General features: G+C 46.9%; 1 protein-coding gene across 18 annotated transcripts in view; it reads left to right on the top strand.

The window, feature by feature from the left end:
* The window catches only part of osbpl8 (oxysterol binding protein-like 8), a 73,927-nt gene extending 59,126 nt beyond the window's left edge, over nt 1–14,801 (top strand). For 14 of the 18 annotated variants that reach the window (XM_034290086.1, XM_034290072.1, XM_034290073.1 and 11 more), the window contains 17 exons: nt 1,680–1,764; nt 2,040–2,202; nt 2,459–2,684; nt 3,982–4,166; nt 4,272–4,353; nt 4,565–4,663; nt 5,207–5,303; nt 5,511–5,609; nt 6,005–6,102; nt 6,403–6,417; nt 6,672–6,761; nt 7,113–7,249; nt 9,391–9,576; nt 10,286–10,436; nt 11,555–11,660; nt 11,924–12,029; nt 12,198–14,801. In XM_034290086.1, coding sequence (XP_034145977.1) covers nt 1,680–1,764; nt 2,040–2,202; nt 2,459–2,684; nt 3,982–4,166; nt 4,272–4,353; nt 4,565–4,663; nt 5,207–5,303; nt 5,511–5,609; nt 6,005–6,102; nt 6,403–6,417; nt 6,672–6,761; nt 7,113–7,249; nt 9,391–9,576; nt 10,286–10,436; nt 11,555–11,660; nt 11,924–12,029; nt 12,198–12,333 — 2,061 coding nt within the window. In that variant the 3' untranslated portion in view covers nt 12,334–14,801. The remainder of the gene's footprint in view (nt 1–1,679; nt 1,765–2,039; nt 2,203–2,458; nt 2,685–3,981; nt 4,167–4,271; nt 4,354–4,564; nt 4,664–5,206; nt 5,304–5,510; nt 5,610–6,004; nt 6,103–6,402; nt 6,418–6,671; nt 6,762–7,112; nt 7,250–9,390; nt 9,577–10,285; nt 10,437–11,554; nt 11,661–11,923; nt 12,030–12,197) is intronic. The other 4 variants (XM_034290076.1, XM_013140170.4, XM_034290075.1 and 1 more) reach the window with 3 other exon arrangements.
* The last annotated feature ends 1,158 nt before the right edge of the window (nt 14,802–15,959 follow it).

The raw sequence follows: 15,959 nt of genomic DNA, 5'->3' as shown, positions 1-15,959 counted from the left end.
CCAGTTTTAGATGATAGCAATGATGAAATTGAGTTTTTAGTCAAACGTTGTGATGAGTTAATTTAGTGGAGTGTTATGCGCATATCAATAAAACCCTCATGTCCTAAGTGCTGGATGGAAAAGGATAATCTCAAAAGTAATCTGTCTGCACACTGTTATATAAATTTCTGTTCAGACATTAATTACCACAAGCTAGAACCTTTGGTTGTAAATGGAGGAAATTTTGAAATGAACCAGCAAATGAAGTTAGCCAGATGTTTCTGCCTTTTTTTGTATCCTAAAAAGTACATCAGAATCCAAAGTTCAGGCTTATACAATACTTCTAAGACTTGATGCCAGATTTGTTTCATAGATATTTCTGTACATAGTGTCAACTGGTGAAAATGTCAGTTGTTGCGCATCCCCTTCCAGGTGACTGACTAAAATGTAGGTAATCTGGGACATTTTTCCAAAAAAGTGGCTCCTCAGGTAAGTGGGGGTGGAACGAGAGGTGACATGGGAAGTTATTGTTGGTCCTTCCAGCTCTAGAAATAGAATCAGATGTTTTTTAATTTTCCTTTCAGGGAGTTACTAAAAGCATCTCACACTGGCACCGAAACAATTCTACTGTCACCAGTTGTAGCACTTGTTGAACAGGGAGCGCCGTGTTAGTTTCTAGTTAAACAACATTGTCAGTTTTTTTTTTTATGCCTTCCAGGTCAGGGGTCAAAGCCAAAGCTCTGCACGCGTATCGGTCACGCCTTGCGGCACCCCAAAAGTTTCTCGTTGCTACTATGAATACAAAATTGTGTTTACTTATTATGTTAATGTTACTCAAAGTGTATTGCTTTCACGGCCATCGGTGTAGTGTAAATGGGCACCCGCTCCCTTTCTCTGCATTGTGTTCTACTCAGGAGGAGATCTCTTTGGGGAGATCGGTGGGAGGAGGGCTTAATAAAGGGAAAAAGACACCACTTGGGAGGGTCCCTGTTGAAGTAGAGGAATAATATTTTCATCAGGCAGACGTTATTCACTTCTAATTTCCCTTTATTGTTGTCTGTGGTGTATTGCCATTTTCTCTTCAGTGTTTACTAGATTCTCTTCAGTCTAATATAGTCTAGAAGCTACAATAACAGTTCTTGAACTAGACGAGAACTGTTTGTCTTGCTGTTGAATAGTACTAGGTGAGTTGTCCATCAGAATGCATGTCGTAGCACCACATTTCCTCTACTGTCCAGAAGCACTGGTCTTTTCCCACTGATGTTGCTGATTACTTCACTGGGGTGGGATGTGGGCTATGAATGTGCTATTTGGGGATCACGCCTGCGCTAGCATTTGTATTGCACTGAACTGTAAGTCACTGGTTAAGATTGACAAATTGCCTAAATGTTCATTGTCTACGAGCCCAGGTCGACATCCTGTGTAAATGTCCCACAAAACCAAGCAATGAAGTGCTGTCTGTTAAACTAAGGCATTTTTCCAACTGCCTCGTTATATTGGACATCAGTGTCATCCATGGGACTTGGCTAACAGGACCCATTGTTATGCCTCATATAGAAAGTGACGAGTCATGCTCAGCTACACACACACACACACACCTTCCCACAGGCTTTGGCCTTGGTGAGACCTCTGAGTCCCATAGAGGTTCTACAGTGTTCCAGATGAGATATTCACCCGTCCTCCTCCACTGTGTCTGTCAGGGTCCCAAAGGGGAGACGGTGGGCTCCATCACACAGCCGTTACCAGGGAGTCACCTCATCTTCCGCGCCGCCTCGGAGTCCGATGGTGAGACAGGGCTCCGGCGTCTCAGTGTGACCGTGTTTTCCAACTCAGCCGAAGCCGGTCCCTTTATCTGTGTCGGCCTGTTTGTGTTTGTATGACTGAATGCTTTCGTCTGTGTAATCGGTTAGCTACCGTCTGTGTGTGTGTGTGTGTGTGTGTGTGTGTGTACGTGCATGCAAGCGTGTCCTCTTCTTCAGTTGGGTGTGGTGTTGCGTGGTCGTGCGTACCTGTGCGGTTCTGTAAATCCTATCCCCGGCCCCCCGTCTCTTCTCCGCCAGGCCGCTGTTGGATGGACGCTCTAGAGCTGGCTCTGAAGTGCTCCAGCCTACTGAAGCGCACCATGATCCGCGAGGGCAAGGAGGACCCGGCCTCTACGGTCGGGGAGACTTCCCAGATCAACTTCTACAGCCTGCTGCGCGCCCACAACATGCAGGGCTTCCAGTGAGTGTGCACCGCCCCCAGCCCATTCCCGGGGTCTCCCGTCCTGGACCCGTTTCACGCTATCGTCCCACCGTTTTAGATTAGCTACCGGTTAACAGTGTCTGTTCGGCCATCAATCATCATGTTGTCTTTTATTTATTTATTTTTCAATCAGTCCTCTGTTCATTCGATCCCCAGTAGAGACCAAGAACCGCGTGTGTGTTGCGGAATGGTTCTGTGTGATCCGCTAATCGCTGATCGTGGTTGTCGCCGCTAGGTTCAACGACAGTGACCAGTTCAAAGACCCTGACCTGTACTCGGACAAATCTGACCGGGAGGGCGAACCGGACCACGAGGAGTCAGATGGGGAAGGCCTGGAGAAGAGCGAGGAGAGCGACAGTGACACGTCAGAACGACAGGACGACTCCTACGTCGACCTCGATCCTAATGAGGCCCTGCGGGAGACCCCCTATTTGGAGCAGTCCCACGAGGAGCTGGGGGAGGTGCGTGATTAGGAAGGGACCAGCTAGAGTTGCTTACAGTTAAAGGCCCGAGTCTAAGAAAATACGAGTACCCAAGTTACCTTTCCTTGAACATGGTGGGAACCTTTAAAATGTTTAAAATGTTTCAAGTGAGTAAGCTTGTTGAAGGGTGGAGGAGAAGTGCAACGAGCGTGCACCCGTCTAGTCGAGTGGTGTTTGTCTTGGTGTGCGTGCTTGTTAAAAGTGCTGACTCACTCGGCCTTCGCCCCTTTTTTTTTCCCTTTTACGAGCAACTGAGCGTCCATTAGCGTGAAGCCTCTGACAGCCCTAGATCAACCACTGCGCCTCTGATTCATATCAGTGCACAGAGCATCTCGCCTCACTGTCAGAAGTATGCGTCCTCTCAGTCTCGTACCAAACATCCAGTATATTTCTGTCACGCTTCCTTGTTCTCCCCTTTCCTTTCTGTCTCTCTACCTCTCTCTTTGCTTTTTATCCTTCTTCTCTTTCTGTCATTCCACTCCCTTTTCCCTCTCTCTCTTCTGCTCCCCCATTTCATCTCCTGCTCTGTTTTAAACCAAAATCGGCCACAAACGCTGCATTTTTCTCAAGCACGTTATTCTGAGAGTCTGGAACCTCCAGGCGTTTATATTGCGATAGATGCGTCATCTGCAGCACAGCTGAACAGTATGCAATGCAATAAGGAACAGGAAGTACTAAGATGATGTTTGTCATCTTTAGAGGTTCGACTTCTGAAACATTTAGCCCTCTTCTGCAGGATCGTCATTTCGTCTTAAGCAAGTGCCACAGGCGTAGTGTGTTAGTAATGAGATTTAGACGCTGTATGTGTGTGTGTGATTGTGTGTGTTGGTGTGCGCGGGGACACGCGGCGCGCGCATGTGTTTGAAATTCCTCCCAGCTGTGTTGAAGGAGTGTCATTTCTGATAGCTCTCTAATTAAACACCCAGCAGAAGCTAAAATTGGAAGGCGAAGGATGTGATTAATTACCCGATACACGGTCAGGAGGAAGTTGTTCACACAGCCGAGATGTGCACACTGAGTCCGTGATGTTCTGGTACGCTGTAAGCTAAGCTAGGCATATGCTTTAACCCTGTTTGAATGTTCGGACCCCGCATAGCCAATTATCTAGCAACCTGGTCAATAGGTTTGGATGTTTGGAACAACAGTTAAGATTTCGCCAAACCGGGTTCGAGACCCAATTGGCACTGCCCCCCAGAATCTGTTACCATATGAGGGTGTGTGTGGTGTGTATCCGCAACCCATCATGTGTGTGTGTGTGTGTCTGTGTGTGTGGCAGGCTGGCGAAGCAGCCCAGACAGAGACCGTGTCGGAGGAGAATAAATCTCTGATCTGGACGCTGCTGAAGCAGGTCAGGCCTGGGATGGACCTGTCTAAAGTGGTCCTGCCCACCTTCATCCTGGAGCCGCGCTCCTTCCTGGACAAACTGTCTGACTACTACTACCACGCGGACTTCCTCTCTGAGTGAGCGCCAGGACATTATCCCTGAGGGGACATTCTCAACGATACAGCTTAATATTCACCACGGGACGTCGGTGATCATTGTGATTTAATGTCGACCATTTCCAGGGCTGCCGTGGAGGAGAATGCCTACAACAGGATGAAGAAGGTGGTCAAGTGGTACATTTCTGGATTCTACAAAAAACCGCAGGTAATTTGGACATCCGCTTAAAATTGCAGCTACTCCATCTCTGTCTTGTTCGTTTACGGTTTAAGTGACAGAATTGTCTTGCTGGACATGTTAGTGATTTCTGCAGTTTGGGAAGGAATGATCCGGTTGTTCATTTTACCATCTTTCTCCTCGGATTCCTCAACATTCAGCAGAGGTATCTGACACTCCTTTTTAACCTTCTGTGAACCAGGGGCTGAAGAAGCCATACAACCCCATAATTGGCGAGACCTACCGCTGCATGTGGCTCCACAGCAAGACCAGCAGCAAGACCTTCTACATCTCTGAGCAGGTAGCGTCAAGTGAGATCACTGAGATCTTTAGGGGTAAGAGCATGGCTCTCGTCACCCCAGGGTCGCGGGTTTGACACCCATGGTGGCTGGTACGTAAATCAGTGGCGGGGCTTATCTTTCTCTCACGGGTGCAAACCTTAGCCATGGAGCCTTTTAGACGCTTTTAGCCTTTTAGCCCAATTATGCAGGAAAACTGTCCCATCTGGCCACGCTGGCTACACTCCCATGGTCACAGTTTGGTCATCATACAAATGCATTATGTTTATCACATGTCAACTAAATACTATGTAAAAAATGAATCATAATATAATTTTATTCTGCTTGCTCTAATCTTTTCAACAATAAGAAACTTCTCGGGGGCCCCTGTGATTAAAGCTCTTAAGTCAGTCAGGATACCGTTTGAATCACCTCGTATGTCTTCACCAGGTCTTAACCACAACGTCTTATGCCGTGGTAGGTTGGCTAGGATCAGGTCTCAGTCGCTGGTCCTGACCTCTGACCCCAATTCCCCTCTGACCAATCACCCTCTCTCTCCCGGTCAGGTGTCCCATCATCCTCCAGTGTCTGCGTTTTATGTCAGCAACAGGAAGGACGGCTTCTGTCTCAGTGGCAGCATCCTGGCCAAATCCAAGTTCTATGGTACGAAACGTGTTCCCTGAACATACGCGCCACATACACTCATACACACCACACACACACACACACAAGCAACGCACCAATCAGCACATGACATGGAGGTCGACTGCATTATCAGTGGGTCTTGCAGCCCAGGTACTGTGACGCATTGCAGACAGATCGTTTCGTTAGCATGGAAACGCTTGAGTGACACAATGTGTCTCTGTGCAGGGAACTCCCTGTCGGCCATACTGGATGGAGAGGCCCGGCTGACCTTTCTCAACAGAGGGGAGGACTACGTCATGAACATGCCCTACGCCCACTGCAAAGGTCTGCCTTCTCCTGGCTGGAGTCTAAGCCGTGAAACCTACCACACACACACACACACCCACACACACACACACACACACACAACATGAATGACCTCCGAAATACTGCACATCCACCCGCCACACGTCCATTCGCCGTGAACTGTACATCTGGATTCACACAGACACCACGGAAAGCCGGGAGCGTTGGTGCTGTGAATATACGGTCCAGTACGTAAATGTGTTTTTCTGGCTAAGGATTGGATCGGTACCGTTTCATTTCAGTCAGTGGAAATGGAAAGACCTCCACTGGAACCAGAATTCAGTTCGGTTTCTGAAACAGAATGAATTGAAATAGGCCAGATGACGACACTGCGGATTGACCTACTCTAGCTGACCGTCCTCTCTCTGTATCAGGCATCCTCTATGGTACCATGACATTGGAGCTGGCTGGCCAGGTCTCCATTGCCTGTGAGAAGACGGGCTATAGTGCCCAGCTTGAATTCAAACTCAAGGTACGAGGAAGAACACCTACTCCGTAGCTAAAAAAAAAAAAATCCTGCTTTAAGTTAATCAATCGCTACATCGTTGCCTGCAGGCTTTCGCTTCAACCCTTGTGGATACCTGATTGGGCTAATTAGGGCTCCGCAGGACCTTGATTAGCTGAGTCTGATGTTTCGTAATGGGGTTGGAATGAAAGCCTGCACACCCAGTATTTATGGCAGAGAAGGGTTGTTAGACCACCTTTTTGCTACACCTTTCAAAACAAATGCCAACATTATGAATACTCCTTTCTGTAACACTTTATTTTGCAGCCATCTTCCTACCAGGTATTTACTAAGATATTACTTGTTAACATGTTTATTTCCCATAGTATAGTTAGATAATAGTTAGTATAGTCGCTAAATACACTTTGGTTTCTTTAGAAGTCAATACACCATTTTGGTACCAGGTGTGTTGGAACCAGAACGTATCCATTGTTAGCGTGTAACCCTGTAACCACTTGGTTTCTGTGTAAATACCCGGTGAGAACCAGGTAAACAGAGCTGTACCATAAAGCGTCACCCTCCCGCTCTTTTTTCAGCCATTCTTGGGTAACAGCGACAGCGTCAACCAGATCGCTGGGAAGATCAAGCTGGGGAAGGAGGTGCTGGCGACCCTGGAGGGACACTGGGTACGTTTTTCATGTAGCGACCAGACAGCTGGAACAGCCAGGGATTAGCATTACTTTTATTCTGTCAGACGTCGTTCAGATTTTTCACACAACCACAACATGGAACAAAATGTGTCCCATAACTACTTTAAGTCACTCTGGGCAGGTGCCTTCAGATAAACGACTTACGTGGTGTGTTGGTGTGGTCTTACTGCGTTAAATGTGGTGCGTTGGTGTGGTCTTTCTGCGTTATGTGGTGTGTTGGCATGGTCTTACTGCATTAAATGTGGTGCGTTGGTGTGGTCTTTCTGCGTTATGTGGTATGTTGGTGTGGTCTTACTGCATTAAATGTGATGTGTTTGCTGCCTTTAGGACAGTGAAGTCTTCATCAACGATAAGAAAACTGGGGTGGTGGAGACTTTCTGGAATCCCACTCCAGAGCTGCGTCAGAGCAGATTGACCCGCTGCACTGTGCCTCCTGAGGAGCAGGGAGATTATGAGTCTGAGAGGTACACAGACACCAGCACAGACAGACACCAGCACAGACAGACACCAGCACAGTCAGACACCAGCACAGGCAGACACCAGCACAGACAGACACCAGCACAGACAGACACCAGCACAGTCAGACACCAGCACAGTCAGACACCAGCACAGGCAGGCAGACACCAACACAGACAGACACCAGCACAGACAGACAGGAACACAGACAGACAGACACCAGCACAGTCAGACACCAGCACAGGGAGACAGACACCAGCACAGGCAGGCAGACACCAACACAGACCGACAGACACCAACACAGACCGACAGACACCAAAACAGACAGACACCAAAACAGACATACACCAACACAGACAGACACCAACACAGTCAGACACCAGCACAGTCAGACACCAGCACAGGCAGGCAGACACCAACACAGACCGACAGACACCAACACAGACCGACAGACACCAACACAGACCGACAGACACCAAAACAGACAGACACCAAAACAGACAGACACCAAAACAGACATACACCTACACAGACAGACACCAACACAGACAGACAGGAACACAGACAGACTGGTACAAACACAGACAGACAGACACAAACACAGACAGACAGACACAAACACAAACAGACAGACACATAGACAGTCTGTGTTCATATCTGTCTGTTTGTGTTTGTGTGTATGTCTGTGTTTGTACCAGTCTGTCTGTGTTCCTGTCTGTCTGTGTTCCTGTCTGTCTGTGTTGGTGTCTGTCTGTCTGTGTTCCTGTCTGTCTGTGTTGGTGTCTGTCTGTCTGTGTTGGTGTCTGTCTGTCTGTGTTGGTGTCTGTCGGTCTGTGTTGGTGTCTGTCGGTCTGTGTTGGTGTCTGTCAGTCTGTGTTCGTGTCTGTCTGTCACACACACACACACAAAGACAGACAGAAAGGCAGGCAGTTAGAAAAGCAGACAGTTTTCTTTCACCTCTCCTATCTTCCTTCTTTCATGAATGTTTTCTTCATTTTCTGTATACCGTTGTGCTGGGTGTTGAATTAGAAGGGGGTACTGAGAGATGGGAGGTGGGTCCAGGCATTGATCCCCTGTCCCTAGCAGGGATCATGTCCATAGAGAGCATTACTGCGAGACCACAGGCTTGAATACTTCTATTACTACTGCTCCTTCCTTTCTCCTGCATCCTTCCATCTGTTTTTCTTGCCAAGTTCTCTCCTGGTAAATGCCTCATCATCATTTCTATTTACAGTTGTCAAGCCTATCTACATCCGCATTCTCTTTTCTGTCCTTCCACCCCTCCATCAATCTCTTCTACTTCCCCCTTTTGGTTTATAAGGACCTGTTCTTCTCTAGATACTGTTACAAACGGGTGATCAGTTTGCTCTGATTACTTGATCAATGTATTTGTTGTATGTGTGTTCATTAATCAACCAGTTATTCAGTGAACATTGGAATATAATGACCATGGCAGCTGCGTGGACGCTGTGGACTGTTACTGTCTCTGGCATTTTTCACCGATCATTAGGTTTTGGCTCAGTTCCCTTTCAACTCCATAATTACAGAAAGTTCTTGAAATGCGAAGGACAAGAATGTCCACGTAGGAAATATAATAAGGGCAGTTTTCACATCATCTTCTGGGTTAAAATGTGAATGAATTCGTTTTTTCAAAGCACAGCTGCCTATAATTCTATTTCATGTCTCAAATTTCCCACATTCTCCTGTCTCTACTTTTCCCTCTCTTTCTTGTGCCCTGCTTCTTCTCTCTTTTTTAACTTTTTTCCTCTGTCTTTCTCATTCTCTCATTCTCTCCTCCACAACTTCTCAATCCTCCTCTGTCTCTATACCCCACCCCCCTCTGTCTCTATACCCCACCCCCCTCTGTCTCTATACCCCACCCCCTCTGTCTCTATACCCCACCCCCCTCTGTCTCTATACCCCACCCCCTCTGTCTCTATACCCCACCCCCTCTGTCTCTATACCCCACCCCCCTCTGTCTCTATATACCCCCCCCCTCTGTCTCTATACCCCACCCACCTCTGTCTCTATACCCCACGCCCCTCCCTATACCCCACGCCCCTCCCTATACCCCACGCCCCTCCCTATACCCCACGCCTCTCCCTATACCCCACCCCCTCTATCTCTGTACCCGCCCCGCTCTCTGCAGGTTATGGCAGCATGTGACGCGGGCGATCAACAATAAGGACCAGACGGAGGCCACCAATGAGAAATTCATCCTGGAGGAGGTTCAGAGGAAGGCTGCTCGCGAGCGCAAAGCCAAGTGTGAGGACTGGGTGCCCGCGCTCTTCGAACAGGACCCCATCACTGGGGAGTGGCATTATCGATATGCCGAGTGAGTCTTTCTTTGTTTGGTTCTCTCAAATGTGTCTGTCTTTCCTGCGGTGTGGACAAATGGGTCTGAAAATCCAGCAGTTATTGGATGAGCGGTTTTGGGCTGTGTGTAGTTGAGTGGGAGAGAGTCCACTGGAAGAAGCCCATCCCTGTCATTTGAATGTCTGTGCTTGGCCGTGGGTTGGAACTGACAGAGTAGTGACATCTGACGGGATCCCTGTAGCAACGTCTCTTCCCGGAATCCAAACAAGAACAAACCCCAGTTCCTCCCGTGTGAACAGAGCACGGGTGAGAACAGAGCACGGGTGAGAACAGAGCACGGGTGAGAACAGAGCACGGGTGAGAACAGAGCACGGGTGAGAACAGAGCACGGGTGAGAACAGAGCACGGGTGAGAACAGAGCACGGGTGAGAACAGAGCACGGGTGAGAACAGAGCACGGGTGAGAACAGAGCACGGGTGAGAACAGAGCACGGGTGGATGATTTTAAATGCGTGTTGAGGGGGAGAATGAGAGCGTTTTGTTCTGCACACCGTTGGCTGTTGCAGTCCTTCCCGACAGACTAATATCTGGTGATTTAAGTGTGTTCTCCCTTTCTCTCCTTCATGTGTGTGTCTGTATTGGATCGTCTGTGTGTGCGCGTGTCTGTGTGTGCGCGTGCGTATATGCGCGTGCGCGCGCGCGCGTGTGTGTGTGTGTGTGTCTCCGCAGCACCCGGCCATGGGATCCACTGAATGATATGATTCAGTTTGAGAAAGACGGCTGGATCCAGACTAAAGTGCGTCACCGAACCCCTATGGTACGTTCTGGCAGTGTAATTAGTCTCAGTCACCAGGGGCCCCGGAGGGATGGCAAGTGCCAGGTAGGTCGGCCAACCGAACGGCGCTCCACCACCTCCTCCGCTTCAGTTTCTCACCAGCCGCCACTGCCGCCTGCGCTAAGTGTTTTCCAGCTCCGTGGCCTGTGGCTGCTTTCCGTTCTGCGTGGACCGCAACACGCTGCCCAGCCTGTGTTTTCTCTCGCCACCATTTTGTTTTGGCTGTTTCTTCACCTGCCGCCACGATATCTGTTGTTGTTTCATTTATTTTATTAAGGGGGGGGGCGGGGGGCGGGGGGGGGGGGGGGGTCATTGCTGGGTTATTATCTGTTATTATTTTTATTATTATTAAGTATTATAAGTATTATAATCAGGTGTTGGACGCTCTATGATTTGGGTTGGTTTACTTCAGTTGCCACTGACGTTAATTTCTGTTTTGTTTCACCGAATGTGGCCAATCAGCACGCTCGCATGCTTTACACAACTTTGCTGTACTACTGATTAGCATGTTATGCCAGTGTTTTCTATATGATGCCAGTCTTATTCTGTATAATAGCAGTCTTATGCTATACGATGGCTGTGTTATTCTGTACGATGGCAGCCATATTTTATATGATGCCGGTCTTCTATACTATGCCAGTCTTATTCTATACTATGCCAGTCTTATTCTATATAATGCCAGTCTTATTCTATATAATGACAGTCTTATTCTATATGATGTCAGCCTTATTTTATATGATGCCAGTCTTTTTCTATATGATGCCATTCTTATTCTATATGATGGCAGTCTTGTCCTATATGATGGCAGTCTTGTTCTATATGATGGCAGTCTTGTTCTATAAGATGCCAGTCTTATTCTGTAAGATGCCAGTTTTATTCTGTATAATGCCAGTCTTATTCCAGTGATGCCAGTCTTTATGTGATGCCTGTGTAATTCCATGTGTGTCCATACGACTCAGTGTTTTGTAAAGTCATGTGAAGCTGTTGAATTTGTCTCTGTACATTGTTTCTTAATGTTGTTTCTGTGTAGGTGTCTTTGTCACTCTTCTGTGCCATTCAGCTGTCATGCATGTCTGTATAGTGTGTGTGTGCTCATGTTTATTTGGTGGCTGGTGTGCGCGGCTCCGTGTTGATGTGTGTTTGTGTGTCCTTGGTGTGTCAAGGTGACAGGGCCGAAGAGGAAGCACAAGCAGAGCGACAACCCCAAGAAGCCTGACAGTGGCTGCTCCTCCCCCGAACCCGACCGTCAGGACTCCTCCGGTAGTGAGCGTAGGTCACACACACTCTCACACACACACACACACACACACTCACTCTCACACACACACACACCCACACACACTCTCACACACACACACACACACACACACACACACTCTCACACACACTCTCACACACACACACACACACACACACACTCATGCCCATTTGAGATTACCACATCTTTTTATTATAGCTTCCCCCAAATCCAGTGTGCCATAATAGATTGCCTCCCGGTTTGTTATTCACTCTCCGCTGTGGACGTGTTCCAGGACATAAAAACAAGCACAGCGGTCGGCTACGGAGGAAAGGAATGGACCTCAGTGAACTTCAAAGTGCCATTGATTCTATAAAGAAGACACAAGAGGATATCAACAAGTGAGTAAACTTCAAGCACGCGACCTGGAAGTATTTTGGTGTCCTAACTGGTAGTCGGCCCTCACCGTGTGTGTGTGTGTGTGTGTGTGTGTGTGTGTGTGTGGGTGGGCGTGTGTGTGCATGTGGGTGTGTGTGCGTGCGTGTGTGCTTGTGTGTGCGTGCGTCCAGGAGCATCAGCGTGCTGCGATCCCGTGCAGCGGTGAGCCAGGTGGCGGCAGAGGGCGGTTTCCTGCAACAACGTGACTACGCCATCATCATCCTCCTCATCTTCCTTCAGGTCTTCATCAACTTCCTATTCAAGTAGCAGCCCTGACAGACTGACTGACAGAGAGACTGACAGACAGAGAGAGAGCAGCGGTCTGGCGATGCTAAGGAGGGGAAGGAGACTGGAAGTGAATGGGCTAGAAGAGCCTCTAACACCCCCCCCCCCCCCCCGCGTGGTCTCTGCTCTGAGGTCTCTTAAAGAGCCAGTACTGTCACACACAAGTGCTCAAAAACAAGCACATCTGAAAAAGAGGCTCCATGAAAGACACTTGTTTTTTAATTTCTATTTATTGTTTCCTGATTTTAACGACAAAGGTCCACGTATTTCAAACGGGGGGAACACCGGCCGGGGCAGAAGCAGAGTCAAAAGATTTGCCTGTGTCACGGCTGTTGTCACCTGGAGCCCTGGAGTTGGCATTGAGCTGGCATTGAGCTGTGGTGGCCATTTTTTATTTTGCTAAGAGTTTGGCCCTCCTGCATTCCATCTTATTTACATTTCACCTGGCTCCGCAACTACAGGGGAAGTTTTACACTGAGGCTTTTGAAGCAAAATAACTTTCATTATTTAAAAAGAAACTGTCCGTGTTGCAAATCTGACTTGCCTGCTACTAAAACTACATTTATAAAAGAAAAACGACATCTCTTCCTCAATAGCATGACGTGAATTTTACTAGAAGAAAAGCAGAACATTCTGGCAAACAAGATTTACAACCATACAACATTTTTTTAAACACTTTTTATTTTTGCATTCCCTGAAAGCCTACTATTTAGAATGCAAGTATGGGTATTCTGACAAGGCCTCTGTTTGTTTATTTTGTTTGTTTGTTTGTTTGTTTGGTGTGTCCTTTGAAAAACCTGTACTTGGAAAAATGAAAAGAAAAGCAAAGGGGTCCAGTACATGTGACATTATTTGGAAGATCGGAGGTAGCTTGATTTCCCAACTTGGAAGATCACTCTGCAAGAAAATCTCAATTTCAGCCATGACAATAATTTCCTGAATCAGACCTTCCTTAATTAAATAAATAGATTAAAATCGTTCCGCTCACTATCTGCATACCATGTCAATCGTATAAATAAATTCCAGCTTGACATGCCTTGTTGCTACTGTATGGTTAGCATGTATGTTAGCACAGTATGATGAATGTTTAGTACGCCATCTTAGCAGTGTTAATAGGACTTTTAGATACAGGGTCCCTAGGGAGGAGTCTGTTTACAGACCCTTGTAGTTGCTAATCACCGTTGTCAAGACACTCAAATGAACTAAAGTTGATGTTACAAAAATCAGCCAAATGTATTGTTTTAGCTGTAGAATAGGTTGGTTGGTCTACTCCCTGTGTACATACCTTGTGGACTGACTCGCTCACTCCTAGACGTTTTATGTTCTTTGGAAAAGAGATGTTCTTTCACACGGACAGACCCTCTGTGGAGTAAGCCAGTCTGTGGTTATAATCAACACGACCGGGGTGTCTTTGTGGGCTTCTCGCCCTCTCTCTGTGTGTGTGCGTGTGTGTGCGTGTGTGTGCGTGTGCGTGCGTGTGTGTGCGTGTGCGTGCGTGTGTGTGTGTGCGTGTGTGTGCGCGTGTGTGTGTGTCCGAGAAATCATCGTCCACTCATCACTGTCATTCACTCATCCAAGCCAGACATTTAGAATGTGGTCACAAGAAAATTTAACCAGTGCCTTTAAGAGTGGGGCTGTGGGCGGGTGGAGGTTAGGTTGTGAGGGATGATTATGGTTGGAGGGGGGGGTAAGGTAGGAAGTAGTTAGGGGTAATATGTGTGCGTGTGTGGTGTTGGGGCGGGGGGGGGGGGGGGGCAATGGCCAGTGTTTTTCTGGAGTGGACGTGCCATATCAAGCCTTAGAGAAGAGTCCCTCTTGGTGACAGTTGGATCATCCCAGGCATCTACCAGCGTTGCTGTGGTTACGCCAGCGTGGGTATTCCAGAAGCTAATTCCTGCCACTTGGGGAGATGACGTTACCTCACCGATTCATCCCTCCATCTCTCGTTCTGTCTCTTCCTCTCACCGCGAGGCACTAAATCCAGGGGAACACCAAACAACTCGTCTCCGCTCGTCCTTGTTCCCTTCCATGTAATAAAACATGCATTGTTTTTTTTTTCTTTTTTTCTATGTGGCACGTTTTCGCTTTTGTAGGATAGCTCCATTGTTTTCTTTCCCCTTTTCTCTACTTTTCAATACCAATTTATACAGATGATGACACTTCTGTTTCCTGACGTTTTGCGGTCACAAAGAGGGACCTCTCGTTGACTTGTGTTCAATGTCGAAATACTGTGGCTGTGTTCCAAGCAGCACCCTATTCCCTACTTAGGTTACTACTGTTGACTGTTGACTAGCAATTGCAGTGTTCTATTAGAGAATAGGGTGGAGTTTGGGAGCCTCTGCTATTCTCTCTGTACCTGGCCGTATTTGTTTGTACCACAATAACACTTCCTGGAAGTTACGTTTTCACGTGTAACATTTCATCCAATAAAAACTATGTGAGATATTTAATTGTGTTGTCTGTTTGAGCTTGCGTTGCCAGTCGACTGTGGTATCCCACCTAGTCGGTGAGCCATGCAGGTGGTCAGAAAGACACTGGACAGATATGCAGCTGACAACTCCAGTAAGAGGCCATGTGCCGGCGTCCCCGCAGGGCCCAGTGGTTTAAGCCACTGCCTCCAGTGGCCATATACTGCTACAGTGTAGGTTTGATGCTTCACTGGAGCTCCAGTTCCATACATTGTAGTTGATAATTATTATACTTTATAATTATTTGGACATTGACACAATTTTTCCCAAAAAAATAGGAGGACTGTGTATTAAGGGCTGTAATTCATTTAAGTTTCAAATATATTCCTTGTAAATATCCTGGAATCAAAGCTGGCACTTTGCACTGTTAATTAATTAATTGTTTAATTTTAAATCCAGTGTGCAAGTACAGAGCCAAAAACAACTGAAATTGTGTCACTGTCCAAATAATTATAGACTGCACTGTATAACAATGTATTTAATAATAAAAAAAGATGGATCTAAGCACCCAAATTATGTGTAAATACAGGCTATTTTTTGGGATGCTTCAATCCATGAATTCATTTTATGAAAACCTTAACTTGTGTTTAGCTATACCTGCCACAACTACTTTCCTTGTACCAGATGGCTGTGAACACTAGAGGGCAGTATTCAGCCTCTGCTTCCCCTATTGCTCAGACCATTGGCATCGTCTGACATACCCAAAGCCCTGACATGATGCTACAATTTCCATGATAATGTAGAATGTTCTTTCAAATTCACTCATGTGGCTCATGCAATGGAATGTATTTGTTCTAATGTCACTTAATCAAAATTGATGAAAGTTTCGCATTTACTTCCTGTTTTTTACTTTGTGGTTTGCCAGTAGATTAAACCTAAATTGAACAGTAGAAGGTTAAGGCAACAGAGAATACCACAATTACTTTAAATATTTGATTCACAGTAGCCTCTGTAATTGGGATGTCTTCTCCTTTTGGTTAAGTACTCCAAAAGTCAAACTCTTACTGTTACATAGTCCTCCTATTTCAAGGCACAAAGCTCATTGTGACATTTAGATTGAGAAGTGTTTCTGTTACTAATTTGTGCAGCTATAGGACAGCTGTGAATCTCTAGTCTTGATTCTAGATTGTAGTGTTTGTC

The sequence above is a fragment of the Esox lucius genome, chromosome 23 (genome assembly GCF_011004845.1).
Source record: "Esox lucius isolate fEsoLuc1 chromosome 23, fEsoLuc1.pri, whole genome shotgun sequence".
Taxonomy (NCBI): Eukaryota; Metazoa; Chordata; class Actinopteri; order Esociformes; family Esocidae; genus Esox; species Esox lucius.
This window is presented reverse-complemented; position numbering and strand designations above follow the sequence as displayed.